Source organism: Triticum dicoccoides, chromosome 3B (genome assembly GCF_002162155.2).
Source record: "Triticum dicoccoides isolate Atlit2015 ecotype Zavitan chromosome 3B, WEW_v2.0, whole genome shotgun sequence".
In the NCBI taxonomy this organism is placed as follows: Eukaryota; Viridiplantae; Streptophyta; class Magnoliopsida; order Poales; family Poaceae; genus Triticum; species Triticum dicoccoides.
In genome coordinates this window covers 525965824-525980538 of record NC_041385.1, presented here as the reverse complement: position 1 = coordinate 525980538, position 14715 = coordinate 525965824, and the positions used below count along the sequence as shown (strand labels likewise).

The 14715-nt window shown below is 47.2% G+C and overlaps 2 protein-coding genes across 2 annotated transcripts; both read left to right on the top strand.

Moving 5' to 3' along the window:
• The first annotated feature begins 1816 nt into the window (after positions 1–1816).
• LOC119276892 (GTP-binding protein At2g22870-like) lies at positions 1817–9659 on the top strand. The gene is made up of 4 exons (XM_037558063.1): positions 1817–2449; positions 3290–3359; positions 4144–4306; positions 9098–9659. Exons 1-4 carry the CDS (start codon positions 1918–1920, stop codon positions 9314–9316), a joined length of 984 nt encoding a protein of 327 aa, XP_037413960.1. The 5' UTR covers positions 1817–1917; the 3' UTR covers positions 9317–9659.
• Positions 9660–12756: 3097 nt separating this feature from the next.
• LOC119276891 lies at positions 12757–14251 on the top strand. The gene has a single exon (XM_037558062.1). It carries the CDS (start codon positions 12940–12942, stop codon positions 13906–13908), a length of 969 nt encoding a protein of 322 aa, XP_037413959.1. The 5' UTR covers positions 12757–12939; the 3' UTR covers positions 13909–14251.
• Positions 14252–14715: the final 464 nt, after the last annotated feature.

Genomic DNA, 14715 nt, shown 5'->3' with positions numbered 1-14715 from the left:
ATGGACCGTGACGCGCTTCGACTTCTAACTATGTTAGAAGGAGCTCTATCATGGCCCTACGGCTGTCCACCATTTTCGCCAGCACCCCGACGTGCATGCTGGCCTTCCTCGTCCCGTGAAGGACGCGCATGACTCTTCCCAGGGCGGCACCCAGGGTCACCAGCGGGGTGGCGCTACTCACCGCGCATAACTTGGGAAGAACACGCCGTGGGCGCCGGTGCTGGTGTCTTGGAGGCCGCCACGCCGCCGTCGGGCGGCATGGTAACACCCCTGGAGGGCCCTGCGCCGCATGCGGGGGGCCCAACTCAATCTTTGGAGTTTGCGGCGTGCGGCCCATCGCCCGGCGCACGTACGACTCCGCTCGCCAGGTCTGGACTGCCAGGGTGATGTGGGTGTTCGCGGGCCGCGACACGGGTTCTTTCCGCGACCGGCCTGCTACTGGTCTGCATCGGCACAGGAAATCCGGTTCCGGATGAACTGATCGCCGTAGTCGTCTTCCTCTTGGGAGCCATGGCGATGAAGAGCTGTTCGACTCGCTGCTAAACCAGATTCTCATGGCCGCGCCCCCTACCTGGCGCGCCAAAGATGTCGGTGGGAACGACACCTATGGGATCATGGGAATCCCTACTACGGTTGCGGGGCGTGGGGTTGTGAGAAGAGCGGGATCGGCAGTCAGCACAAGCACACGGGTCGTTTACCCAGGTTCGGGCCACGGAGACGCGTAATACCCTAGTCCTGCTTTGGTGTGTATATCAGTGTTCTTGGAGTTCTTGAGCTAGCTACGATGGGTGTAACCTGTCCCAGAGTCTGAATCCTTCTCCTGGATGCCTTGGCCCTCCTTTTATAGTCAAGGGAATCGCCAAAGTGGCACACAGGAGGTGGCGTCGGTATACAGTGGCTAAGCTTATCGCTTAGCCATTACGGGACAAGACACATTTAATGCGTCCCTTAGGTGTCCCTCTCACTTTACCGCCGCTCCACCCTGCTTCGACATGCGCCCGGGCCAGCAAGCGGTCAGCGCCATGTAGGCTGGCAAGTTGCTGAGGTGGTGCAGTGGTAGGGCCTTCACGAAGATTTGCATGCCACCACGTAGGCATGCGCTGAGTTGGCTTGGAAGCCTCACGTCGACACGCAGGTGCCTGCCTAGTTGGTGTGCTGGCAGCTGCATGGGAGCGGCGGTGGAAACTTGGCGGGCGTGGGCCGGGCTGTGGCCCCGCAGATGTCCTCGGCAAGGGCCTTGCCGGGGCCCCGACAAGGGTCTTGCCATGGCGTCGTGGTCGTCCCCGGTAAGGATCTTGCCGGAGGTCTTGTGGGTTTCCTCGGCAAGGATCTCGCCGAGGTTCGTCATCTTCTAATCTTCATCTGATTTAGAGTGTTCATAATCTTCACAAAGATTTGCATGCCATCATGGAGGCGCCTCCCGAGCCTTGGTCCCAACGTGGTCGTCGGAAACCTTGGGCTCGAGGGTGACGCGCTCCGCTGGCATTGGGCAAGTTGCCCCGGCAAGGTTCTTACCGTGGCTGCGAAGGCTGCCCCGACAAAGGTCTTGCCGGGGGAGTCCACCTCGCCCTCTTGCTTTTTGTGTCTTGGCGTTGCTTTGATCATCTTGCGGCTTCGGCCTCCTTCCCTTGCCTCGCCAAGTGTGACTTTGGGCGTGGCTCTGACTGCTCGTGCACAGGTAGAGGGGTGTAGAGTAGAACCCCTACTTCTGTACACCGACACAAGTTTAGGCATCAAAGTGATTGCATCGGACAGGTTGAGGCACCCGTGGTATATTTAACTCTTACTCATTGTAGCCCTTCCGGTCCCACCCAATCCATCCCTCCGAGCCTTTCCACTCCACTCCGTGCGCCCCCAACCACGCCGCACACTTCTCGCGGCCTCCAAAACCCAAATCCCTGACCGCCGGCGGCGGCGATGCTCCTCTGCCACCGCATCCTCCCTCGCCTCCTCTCCCTCCCCTCCAGCGCCACCTCGAAACTCCTCATCCGCCCCTCCCACCTCCCTCCTCGCCGCCCCTTCCTGCCTCGCTGCGCCGTGCTCTCTCAGCTTGCGGCCCCCCAAACTGTAGACCACGCCGACGCCGAAGAATCCGCTGACCACCTCGACGCCGAAGAGCCGCAGGAGCCCCAGGAGCCGCAGGAGGTGCTGGTAAAGCTCCCCCTCGACCGGCTCTTCCTGCCACCGGGGGCGAGCGTGACCCCGGGGGACGAGGAGGTCGTGACCGCGCGTGTCCTCAAGGGTTCCAACATCGTGCTGGGCACGTACGCGCGGGGCGATGCGCAGGTGGTTAACGCGGATTTCATAAAGAGCAGCGTGCGACCCGATGACTGCCCCAGGGATGGGCTGCCCGAGTTCGCGCTCGTCGGCCGCTCCAACGTCGGCAAGTCGTCACTGCTCAACTCGCTCGTCCGCCGCAAGCGCCTCGCGCTCACCTCCAAGAAACCTGGTAGGCCGCGCTTAACTTTTTTTGTTGCCTAATTATATGCTGCAACTGTAATGCTGTTGGGGTTTAAGGTTTAGGTCCTCTCGTTCCTACTTGCTAGGAGGCGATTACCTAGTTGATTCGATACCTTTGACTTAGGACGTAGATGTGCTTTAGCAAAGCTGTTCTGGATATGGTAGAAGCGGGCTATTCTGGGTTTTGAGTGCACAAATGCGTTCATAGGGGGGCACCTTTTAGGGGATATGATTGGCCTGGTTCTGGGTTTTAGTGTCCAGCTCTAAAACTGCACATTAATACATTATGCGTCTGCATCTTACACCAAGCTGTTCAATTCTATTCATACATAGAAAAGCTGGTTATTCTTTCTTCATACATGATTCTTTTCTCTTTATAATGGTCATGCACACCGATGATAATAATCATCTTGCTATACCTGGTTATTGTTGTAATGTTGGCCTTTCAGAGGGCATGGCACTTTGGTCTTCGAGGTTTGTTTTGTTGGCCACATGTCATGTTTGATGTTTATTTTATATAAGAGCTTATCTGTCGGCCCAAACTGAAAAGAGAGCAGAAAGACCATGAAACTGTGCTGTCTAGTTCTACATCATTTTTCTTTTGCCAAACTGTTAAGATATTTTGGTTTTATTTCTGCTAGCACATGGAACTGTGTGGTCTAGCATCAATATATTCTCTAGAAATATGTTCAGGAACTAATAACATGACCTTTTGCAGCTGTTCGTTCCTGGGCCTTTTACACGATATACTGCAGCAGAACTTCAATATTATGAAACCAACTCTGCATCCTAATTTCATTAATTTTCTTAATTGTTTTTATCATTGCAGGCAAGACCCAGTGTATCAATCATTTTAAAATAAATGACAGTTGGTACCTTGTTGACTTGCCTGGTTATGGGTATGCTACTGCTCTTAGCCCACTTTCAGTTTCTGTATTTTCCGTAAAAGGTTTTTAAGCATGCAGACGAGCATATTAAAATGTTTGACCACTGAACTTCAAGCCTGCTTTGTTGCCATGAAACTTAACCCTTCCTAATCTTCCGTGCCCAATTTCGATATTACAGATCCATTGGAATTAAAGCTGACACATTACTTGCAAATATCGATATTCTTGAAATAGATAGAGTAATTTAACTTTACTCCTAAATTGTGAATTTACTTTTTAACATATCGGCCCCCGTTAAGTTAATGCCCTACTGAATGCCTATTTTCAAGTTACTGTCTACCTACAAATAGTTCATTAGTGGATAAGTTCTATGGTGCATAGGTAATATCTGTAGTAACAGGAAATGATTTGATTAAATCATGGTTACTTTTTTGGTGAAAAGCAGGGTACTTCAACCTGGAGTTTTAGACTTTGTACGCAAACATGATTATGCTGACCAAATTTGTGCCAGTCATTTTAAATATATTTGATATTTGGGAATTTAGAAGAGTGTTCACACCATCTTTATTATTTTGAGTTACACACTGATATGTTGTATATGCGAAAAACACTTTCTGGACTTGTGTCTTCTTTGAACCTGCTTAATGTAGGCTAATAAAAATCGAAATATACATGTTTATTCGGACATACAGCATATGAGGAAAGGATCGGTGGCAGTAGAAAATAAAACTCAACTGGTTGGAGCTTATATATATTCTCCATCTTCTGGTTTTAACTAAAGTATTTATTTGAACAGATATGCTTCAGCACCACAGGTAGCTCGTAAAGATTGGGATGAGTTTACTAGAAATTACTTCCTTAGCAGGGATAATCTGGTGTCAGTTTTTCTCCTTATAGATGCAAGTATTCCTGCTAAGAAGATTGATCTTGACTATGCTAGTTGGCTTGGGCAAAACAAGGTAAGCCATCCTTTCCAAACATCTAAATCTTCATGCCGAAAGATGTTGAACTAGTTAGCTATCTATACCTTTTGCATATTGAACTATGAATGATGAGAGTACATCATGGTACACAAAATTAATGAATCTGTTACCCGCCACATTGAAAGATGTGTTACTATACACATGAAGTTCTTTCTTTTTGTTGTTCTGATTAAACAAATTACAATGCTATGTTAGACTTTAAGCACTCAATGATATATATTTTCCTTATTTAGTCTGAGTCAAAAGGAATGTATCATGTCAGACTTTGCAGTACGAATAATTAGGAAATTATTAGTGACTTATCAGGTTTCAAAATTATTTATCTTACTTTTCTACCATGAACTAGGGATTATTTTAGGAATTTTACTCTTGTGCATTTAAAACAGTAGACTTCTGTCTCTTCAGGGACATCTGATATAACAGCACGCTTCTTGAGATTTATTAAAATACACTCAGATCATTAGTGTTGTTCGGCATGCTCGATGGTTTATTCATTTTTGATGAATAATCCTGCCAAGTTTGAAGTATTCGTAAAAAAGTTACTATGGTCTTATCACAGATTTGCTGGAAGAACAAATCTGTCTTCGTAAGAAGGATTAAATATCAAATTCAACAAGTACTTGACAGGAATTTTTTTTATCCATTGGTGGATGTGAAAACATCCGAGGAGTAGAATACAGGGATTGGAATGAAAACAAATGGAAGTAGCATCGTTCACGTGGAGAATTAGAGAGTTCAGATAGAGTGCTCAGAACAGACAATGAGGGGCACCCCTTATCATGACCTACGAGGGGAGGGGTGTTCCCTGTCTAGCTTTTTCCTCCTGCCCTAAAGAAGGAGCATTACGTACACGTCATCTGTCATGTGGAGCTGCACATATGCACACAGTCGCATTGAAACCACATCTGAAAGGGAAAACATAAAACCCTAAACCCAGTTCTTCAAGTAAATGGGGATCTTAGCTGTTCCAATTCCAATCTTATCAGGAGATGCATGTTAGATTATCAGTATTCAGTAGGAGTTATGCCATACTAGGAGATGGCACAGTCGCATTACGGACTTGGTCCTGTACTACTATAGAATGGGACGTACCTTGCATTAGGGAGTTCAATCAATCAATATACAAGGGCAAAAGGTGGTTAGCTTCTGATGAAACCTCACCCTCACCTCTTCGCGTGCCACGGTACAGAACGGACCACAACTATGGCCTCCAGCACCTCACAACCACGCCCTCCAGAAGTTGGGCTGTGTGTTCTCTTCTCGTGACCCATAAGATCTCGCGACCAACTCATGGCTCTGGCACCTGGATAGCAAGCTTCCACGCGCCCGTCCATAGCTAGTTCTTTGGTGATACTCCAAGCCTTCAGGTCTCTCTTAACGGACTCTTCCCACGTCAAATTCGGTCTATCCCGACCTCTCTTGACATCCTCCGCACGCTTTAGCCGTCCGCTATGCACTGGAGCTTCTGGAGGCCTGCGTTGAATATGCCCAAACCATCTCAGATGATGTTGGACAAGCTTCTCTTCAATTGGTGCTACCCCAACTCTATCTCGTATATCATCATTCCAGACTCGATCCCTCGTGTGGCCACACATCCATCTCAACATATGCATCTCCGCCACACCTAACTGTTGAACATGTCGCCTTTTAGTTGGCCAACACTCAGCGCCAACAACATTGCGGGTCGAACCGCCGTCCTGTAGAACTTGCCTTTTAGCTTTTGTGGCACTCTCTTGTCACAGAGAATGCCAAAAGCTTGGCGCCACTTCATCCATCCGGCTTTGATTCGATGGTTCACATCTTCATCAATACCCCCATCCTCCTGCAGACCCCAAATATAAAGGTGTCCTTCTGAGGTACTACCTGCCCATCAAGGCTAACCTCCTCCTCACACCTAGTAGTACTGAAACCGCACATCATGTATTCGGTTTTAGTTCTACTAAGCCTAAACCCTTTCGATTCCAAGGTTTGTCTCCATAACTCTTAACTTCCTATTTACCCTCGTCCGACTATCGTCAACTAGCACCACATCATCCGCAAAGAGCATACACCATGGGATATCTCCCTGTATATCCCTTGTGACCTCATCCATCACTAAGGTAAAAAGATAAGGGCTCAAAGCTGACCCCTGATGCAGTCCTATCTTAATCGGGAAGTCATCAGTGTCGACATCACCTGCTCGAACACTTGTCACAACATTATCGTACGTGTCCTTGATGAGGGTAATGTACTTTGCTGGGACTTTGTGTTTCTCCAAGGCCCACCACATGACATTCCGCGGTATCTTATTATAGGCCTTCACCAAGTCAATGAACACCATATGCAAGTCCTTCTTTTGCTCCCTGTATCTCCATAAGTTGTCGTACCAAGAAAATGGCTTCCATGGTCGACCTCCCGGGCATGAAACCAAACTGATTTTTGGTCACGCTTGTCATTCTTCTTAAGCGGTGCTCAGTGACTCTCCCATAACTTCATTCTGTGGCTCATCAGCTTAATTCCACGGTAATTAGTACAACTCTGAACATCCTTTTTGGGTTTCATCTCCATAAGAGTGGCTGAGCTTTTACGTTGGCTCGCCAAGCCTATCACAACCCTCCTCCTTTACCCGGGCTTGGGACCGGCTATATTGAGCTAACATAGGCGGAGTTTCTCTTCTTAACAATACAATCTGCTTAAAATATTGGTGAGGGTGTATCATAACAAAACGAACCACATACATTCTAGTAAAATGTAGGAGCATTATCTTCATGTTTTTTGTTGGGCCACTTTGTTTGAGCCTTTTATATTTTCCCTTTCAGATGTGGTTTGTTTTGAGCTGTTTATTTTTGTCTTGGCTATTCTGTAAATACGGCAATGGTTTAATTTTGGGTTAAACTGCTGCAACATTAACTATACTTTTGATGTGCTTGTCCTGGGGCAATTCATTTGAGCATATTTTTATTTCCGTGCCCTCAACATGTGATTTCAGCAACATCATGGCATCATAGGTGATCCTTGAGATTACTTTTCCTTATTATTGCTTTGCCATTAACCGTATAATAGGGATAAATTCAAAAACAAACCATCTCTTTTGTTTGGGCCACCATCCGGAAACACCGTGAACGATAACAGAGTACATGCCATCAAGCCTTCTACGAAGGTCACCAAAACGGGCGCATGAAGTCTTCTGTGGGTACAATAAATGCAGCACACACATAAATCAGTGTTGGTTGGGCACAGAAACCTCATGAAGATGAGGCCATTCAAATGAACAATCCAAACCCGCAGATAATGACCTGAAGAAATTAATTACTGTAACATGAAAAGCACTTTCCGGCCAAAAAAAAAGAAACATGAAGCACTTTCCGGCCAAAAAAAGGGAACATGAAAAGCACCGATTTGGACTTGGAGAGTTCACTCTAAGTTGTATAGGATGTTGCTGAAAGCATATGTAGAGAGTAAAGGAATAGAGTTAATCTAGGTTGAAGTGAATATACTTCAAGGAGTGTAGTAACGCAGTAGAAAGGAAATATAGCACAGACAAAGAGCCCCAACAAAAGGAGCATGAAAGCAATATATATCCCTATATTTGCCTAAAATGAATGTGTTTTGTTGAATTTGCATTATCAAACTCCTGCCAAGATTTCAATATTTTAGAATGATATTTAAAGAATAATAGGTTCCCAGAAGTACTTAAAGAGTTCAGAGGCCACCTTATAGTTAATTTAAAGCTTATTGTTTCAAGTTTGAACATAAAAGTGACAAGTATGATCTTCCCAGTCATCATTGTGAAGTTAAAACATCTGTAAACTCCTAATAAGTTTCTGATTGTAATATGTATCTGAGAAATGTTTTAGTCATTTGATAAAATAGCATGCAATGGGGTCTCTTTGCTGTTGAATGCTGTTGCCACTGGGGCTTATGACATCGCCTTCTTTTTTTTGGATAGTGTCCGTATATCTGTCTCAAGACCCTACCAAACCTGCCGAGTGCAGCTTGACTGAGGAACCCCCAATCTCGTATCGGGGAGTCAAAACTTGTCAATTCCAAGTAAATCTTCAGGCAAACTCAAGTCCAACAACATGGTAGTATCTTAACACAGTAATCCTGCCTTGGAGCTAGTTCTAGTTCCATACCACATTCTTTGTGCAGTACTGCAGTGTCCCCACTGACTCACCCACCTTTGCAACAAAAGCCTGAGCTTGTCCTAGCCAGTCAATAACGATCAGTGGTGTTTCCGTAAGCGCTTATGTCCTTTTATTGGTGCCTCTACACCCCACAACCATAATTTTCCCTTTTGTGAGATTCAACCATCCTCTCTTTTGTTTTTTGCAATTTAATGCAAAACACTCCTCTTTGGTCATGGACCTATGTTTGCATCATTGAATGTCCTGAGGGCATCCTTTTACATATTCCTCTTTCCTGACATATAGTAATGGAGCGGCCTTCTGTACAAGTAATAACAGGCAAGATCCAAATCATGCATTATTGTCTTCCATATGTATTTATCTTGATGCATTGATGTCTAAATCTGATATAAGTTCTTTTTTTTTGCATCGGAATCTGATTAAAGATGTCAGACTGTTAGTTATATATCTGTTATGTTTCTTGCAGCGCTTATACAGCTACCACTTCTGCATCAAATATGCACTATTGTTAATAGAAACATGGGATAAAATTGATAGCTAGCTGAACAGAAAATCTTGAAAACATTCAATTTCAATGTTCTTATGTTTATTTTTTTGCAGATGACTGTTCTTATGTTTAATTTCAATGTTCATGTTTCAGGTCCCAATGACCCTCGTGTTCACAAAGTGCGACAAGCGCAAGAAGAAGAAAAATGGCGGCAAGAGACCGGAAGAAAACGTAGAATGCTTCCAGAGTCTGATTCGCGAATATTTTGAGGCGGCGCCTCCGTGGATAATGACGAGCAGCGTAACGAACCAAGGCAGAGACGAGATACTTCTGCACATGTCTCAGCTCAGAAACTATTGGCGCAAGCATTAAGAGGAGGAATTACAAGAGTAGGACTGAAGCAATAGCAAACCGCATGCAGGCGGCAGCCGCACCTTTGCAATCAGGATTTCACCAACCAATCCGCCTTGCCTTTTGAGCTGTTGATTGTCCACGATTGCATGATGATTACTCAATCAACAGGAAGGCCGAGAATACAGACAAGCCGCTGAAATCAACTACCCTGTTTTTTTCTTCTATATTTGTACAACCGTACAGTCTCAACGTTTTGTCTTTGTTACTTTCTGATTATAAGATTGTGCGTCCTGTATGTAGATTAAAGAAACTCCCGTGTCAGCTAATCATCATCGGGAATCCCACACGTTTGTTTGTTATTTGCTCCCTTGGACCCTGCATCACACAAATGGCAGGAGGTGCGGGCACCTCTTGACTAGTCAATGATTTTCCCGTGCTGTACAGCACGCTGTGAAAGTGCCACATTATTGGGATCCATTCTACAGTTGGTTCCTTTCATCCCAGAGCAGATTAAAGAAAAGGTCGAGCCGGTACAGGTCTGCCTGGACTCACTGGACGCATAACCCTGGTCAGATAATTGCAGGCTAGCTGCACTGTAACGTGCTCTTATGTTGTTATTCATGCATGCATGCTTGGTTTGTTAGGCCTATCTGTCATGAGTTTTGTATTAGCAGTATCAGCACCTGTTTGTTTGTCTTTATAAGGTCAAATCTTTAAAAGCCGTGCGCCGTCTACGCGATAGGCATGTACAGATGCTTGCTTCCAGTCCCAACGAACAGCTCAGCTGGGCTCCTTCCTCCGTTCCCCACAGCTGGTGGGCGCGTTTGCCTGTCACTAAACTCTAAACAACCCACTTAATGCCACGGAGCAGCGCTCATTTAAGAATTAACAGCGTGTACTACAGCCTATACGCGGTTGTTTACGTAGGTTGATTGAAAAAGTATACTGATGGTACCGGTATGTACTTGTTGCTGGTCCTGTAGCAGCGGTGTACAGACAGGCAGAAAGGCCCAGAAAGACTGCAGCGTTGGCATGGTCAAAACTGGCACACGGTGACATGGCCGGCCGATCTGTGCAGTAAACACAGAGGTGCAGCCTTGCAAAGACCTGCTGCGCGCGCAGAGAATGTATGCCCGATCGCCAACCAAATCCCCGCTTCCTTTTAATCGGAAAAAGTCCATTTTAAACCCTGAACTTGTAGAGGTTAGGCGAAACGAACCCTCAAGTCCAAATCCCGGTCATTTCAACCCTGAACTGTATAATCCCGGTCTAGATCAAACCTTGACGAATGTCAACCGGGATTTCTCTGGCTGGGCTCTGCTGGGCCACCCCATTTGTTCTTTTTTGTCTGCAAAAAAATTGTCTTTTTTTTTTCTGTTACACGGGAGCTCGACCCGACGCATGCAGTGACACCTAGCTGGGCCGGCCCATGGTGTACAATAGCGTCCGTACTAGCGTAACAATTATTCTAAAAAAAAAGTAGCATAACAATTTGATTGTCGAAAAAGATAAAACAACAAGTCCTACGATTCGAACTACGAACCTGTAGATCCGAAGGAGACTTGCTAAACCAGTCAACCTAACAAGCCTGTGTTACCAAACTGGAGTGCGCAAGTTTAAGAAAAAAAGTTAAACGCAGAATCAGGGCGGGTTTTTTGGTATCCTTTCCTGCATTTTTTTTAAAAAAAGAGTAATGTTTGAAAATCTGACAATTGTTGAACGCGTGAATCTTTTCCCAAAGAAAGTGATTTTTTCCCAAATCCATTGAATTTTCTTTTGAAAAACTGTGAGCTTATTTTCAAAATCATTGTACTCTCTCTAAATCTGTGAACATTTTTTTCAAAAATTGTAAACTTTTTTTATTTTAAAAATCTGGTTCACGAGGTTCTTATTTTTTGTTTGCTACTTCCTACTAAGTGGCCACCGGTTTTATATGGTTCGAAATAATTCAAGCACTGTTGACCATGGAGTGTACCCGTCCTCCGCGCTGGGCCGCCCCATTTTTTCTGTTGCACTGCTAAAGAAATGCGAGCACCTTTTTTATGTAATGCGTGAACCTTTTCTCAATATGTTTGTTTCAAATTCATGAATCTTGTTACAAAACCCGTGGACCTTTTAATATACATTGAACATTTTTTTGATACACAACGAAAATTTCTTATATACACATTAAACATTTTTGTGATATGCGCTAAACAATTTGTAAATACATAACAAACACTACAGTGATATGTGCTAAACAATTTGAAAACACACAATGAACGTTACTGTGATGAATACTGAACAATTTGAAAATACATATTGAACATTTTTTTCATATACACTGAACATTTTTTTCTTATATGCTGAACATTTTTAAGTACATAAATGAATATATTTTTAATATACGAACATTTTCTTAAATATATGATGAACATTTTCTTAATACCTGATAAACTCTTGTATAATACACAAAAAAGAAGAGTAGTAAAAATAAACAGAAGAAACACAGCTTGTTCATCATATTAAAGTATTATTAATGATTAAAAATACACAATGAAACATTTCCTTGTAATGTATTAATGGAAGAAAAAGAAAAAGGGAAAAAAAGATAAAGCCAGAAACAACACGAAAGAACCAGAAATGAAAAGGCAGAAAGAACATGCAAAAACCAGAAAAAAAACAAAAAGATAAAATAAAACAAAAAGTCAACAGCAGAAACGAACTGAAAACAAAACAGTGAACGAGCAATATGCGCTGCTGCGAAATGGGCCGGCCCACCCGCGGGCGCTGTGGGGTGTAGCCACTGCTGTTGGCTGCCCACGGGCGGCAAATAGGAAACCGCCACCAATCCTGGCCATTCTTTGCATTCCCTGTCTGGCAAACGGATCCAGGGTCTGAGTTAGACCGGGATTATACAGTTCAGGGTTGAAACGACCGGGATTTGGACTTGAGGGTTTGATTCGTCAAAGCTCTACGAGTTTAGGGTTTAAAATGGACTTTTTTCCTTTTAATCGCAAACTTTTCTGTGCTGAACTCCTGATGAAACCGGTCAAATTGCACCGTGTCCAGCACCACTGCACCAGTTCTTACGAAGTTCACAGAGGTCGGTCGGCCATGTTTGCGATCCCGTGCGCTGCTCACGAGCCACCGCCCTCTCCATGCATGCGCCGCACGGACAAACGCAAGGCGACAGTTAGCAAGGGCCATTAGGCCAATCTTGTCAGTAAGCTAAATCCAGGAGGGGAGGTAAAACGGGATCCAAGACGACGCAGCCAGCGATAATGCATGCAGCAGCAGCAGCAGCAGCATCGCGCGTAACCGCCTCCTCGGGGCCGGGCCATCTCCCCACTACTACTACGTTGTTACGTGGCGCCTGTCCCCATCATCTCGCCGGACCGGAGGGGCCACGACCGTGTCCCCCCATCCATCCATCCCTTGGTTGGCGGTTTTGTTTCGAGATCGCGTCGCGGCACGGGGCGGTTAAAAGGCCAGGCCGCATTAGCCCGGCACGAATGCGATAGTAGACCAAACCAACTCCAGCCGATCCCTCCATCTCCCGCCCTCCTCCCCGCAGCTCGCGCGCGCGCTCTCTCTCTCTGTCGAGTGTCCACGCACGCACGCACGCACACAAAGGACTGGGACGACAAGTCGCCGGCGCGATGGACGGCTCCGGCTCCGGCGTCGGCCGCAAGAAGCTCAAGCACCGGCTGGCGGCCATCCTGTCGGTCTTCTCCAGGCGCTCGGGTGGCAGGAAGCGCCGCGACGACGACGCCGCGCCGCCGGCGCTCGCATTGCCCTCCTACGGCCGCATCGGGGCGGGAGGCAAGAAGGCTGCGACAGGCGACCACCACGACCGCCGCCTCTCCGTCTCCGCGCGCCGCACCGTCCCGATGATCCGCATCACCATCGACTGCGCCGGCCGCCGCTCCGTCGACGCGGCCGACCCGTCCCTCCTCGCGCCGCTCGACGCCGACGACATCAAGGCGGAGAGGGCGGCGCTCAAGGGGACCGGGCTGCCGTTCGGGACGAGCGAGTGGGAGGGCCGCAAGTGCCCGCCCTCCTCGCCGTTCCGGGCGGCGCCTCTGCCACCGCTGCCGAGGTGGAAAGAGCGGCCCAGCAACGGCGACCGCAGGCTGTCGACGCACTCGTCGCGCAGGCTGTTGAGCAGCTCCTCCTCCGACGACGAGTACGACGAGGACTCGCAGAACCTCTTCTCGTCCAGAAGCTTCTCCTCCGACTCGTCCGACTTCTACAACTGCCCGCGCAAGAACGCCGCCAAGGCGCGCGCCTCCGTGTCCGGGCCCTGCCGCGCGCCGCCGGCCGCCCCGCGCTGCGGCGCGTCGCAGAGCTGCCGGTACAGCTTCGAGATGCCGCGGGGCTCGACGGCGTCCGCCGCCACGGACGGGGGCTTCGCGGTGGTGAAGCGCTCCGCCGACCCGTACGAGGACTTCCGCAAGTCCATGGAGGAGATGATCGCCGAGTGGCCAGAAGGCAGCGGCGTCGGCGACGGCGATGGGGAGCACAGCGCGGAGAGCTTGCTGGAGACGTACCTCGTGCTCAACTCGCCGCGGCATTACCCGGTGATCCTCGCGGCCTTCGCCGACGTGCGGGAGACGCTCTGCCCCTGAACTCGATCGGATGTCCGGCTGCACCGGTGCGATCGATGTTGATAGGATTAACATTGTGGAGCGAGAGCGAGATTAATGGCACACGATCGAGTTGGACATGTGCGATGTTGCGCGCTTACGTGCGTTGTCTCCATCGTTCATTCATGGCTGGATCTTGACCAGCTAACTTGTGCTTAGTTGGGAGTTCCGGACTCCCCCTCTAGTTCTGTCAGTGATGGTACTGTACCTTAGTTTCTTCATGTTAACTTCTACTAGTCCAGCGTTCTGCTACGAATGTTCTCGTCAGTTTGTGCGTCCTGTAAATACGTGATATATTTTGAAGGTATTTTCGAGTTAGCTTTCCTCCTCCCGCAAAATCAACTTATTCAAATTGCAAATTCAGTCGACCTACATATGGCTATTGCGATAGAATCATCTTTGCTTGATTCAACTCTGGGTAAAAAAAATAAAAAAATTCCTGTCAACATTTGACTCTGAAATTCGCTTCATAGTACGTATCTCCTTCGTTGAACGAGCTCCCCACGAAGCAAAACTCAATCCCCGAGAGCAAGAAACGACGACGCACATTCTTAGGCGCATGTGGATCGTTTCCAACCGAATACTCTAATACGGTCTGGAATATATTCCGTGCTTCGTTGTGACTCTGCTCCTATACAATAACCAAACAAAATCCGGGAAGGAGTAGCCGGCAAACAAAGGAGAAGTGCCAAATTGGCAACGTCCGGCCTCTCTCTCTCAAGTAAACGCAGGCGGGCGGCAGGCGTATGTCGCGGCCATTACCGGATTTATAATATGCAAACGGAAGTC

Excerpts from the sequence above, each read along its gene's own strand:
- LOC119276892 (XM_037558063.1), top strand. The coding sequence starts at position 1,918 with ATGCTCCTCTGCCACCGCATCCTCCCTCGCCTCCTCTCCCTCCCCTCC. Across the intron at positions 2,450-3,289 it reads GCTCACCTCCAAGAAACCTG|GCAAGACCCAGTGTATCAAT; the intron begins GTAGGCCGCGCT and ends TTATCATTGCAG. Across the intron at positions 4,307-9,097 it reads GTTGGCTTGGGCAAAACAAG|GTCCCAATGACCCTCGTGTT; the intron begins GTAAGCCATCCT and ends TTCATGTTTCAG.
- LOC119276891 (XM_037558062.1), top strand. The coding sequence starts at position 12,940 with ATGGACGGCTCCGGCTCCGGCGTCGGCCGCAAGAAGCTCAAGCACCGG.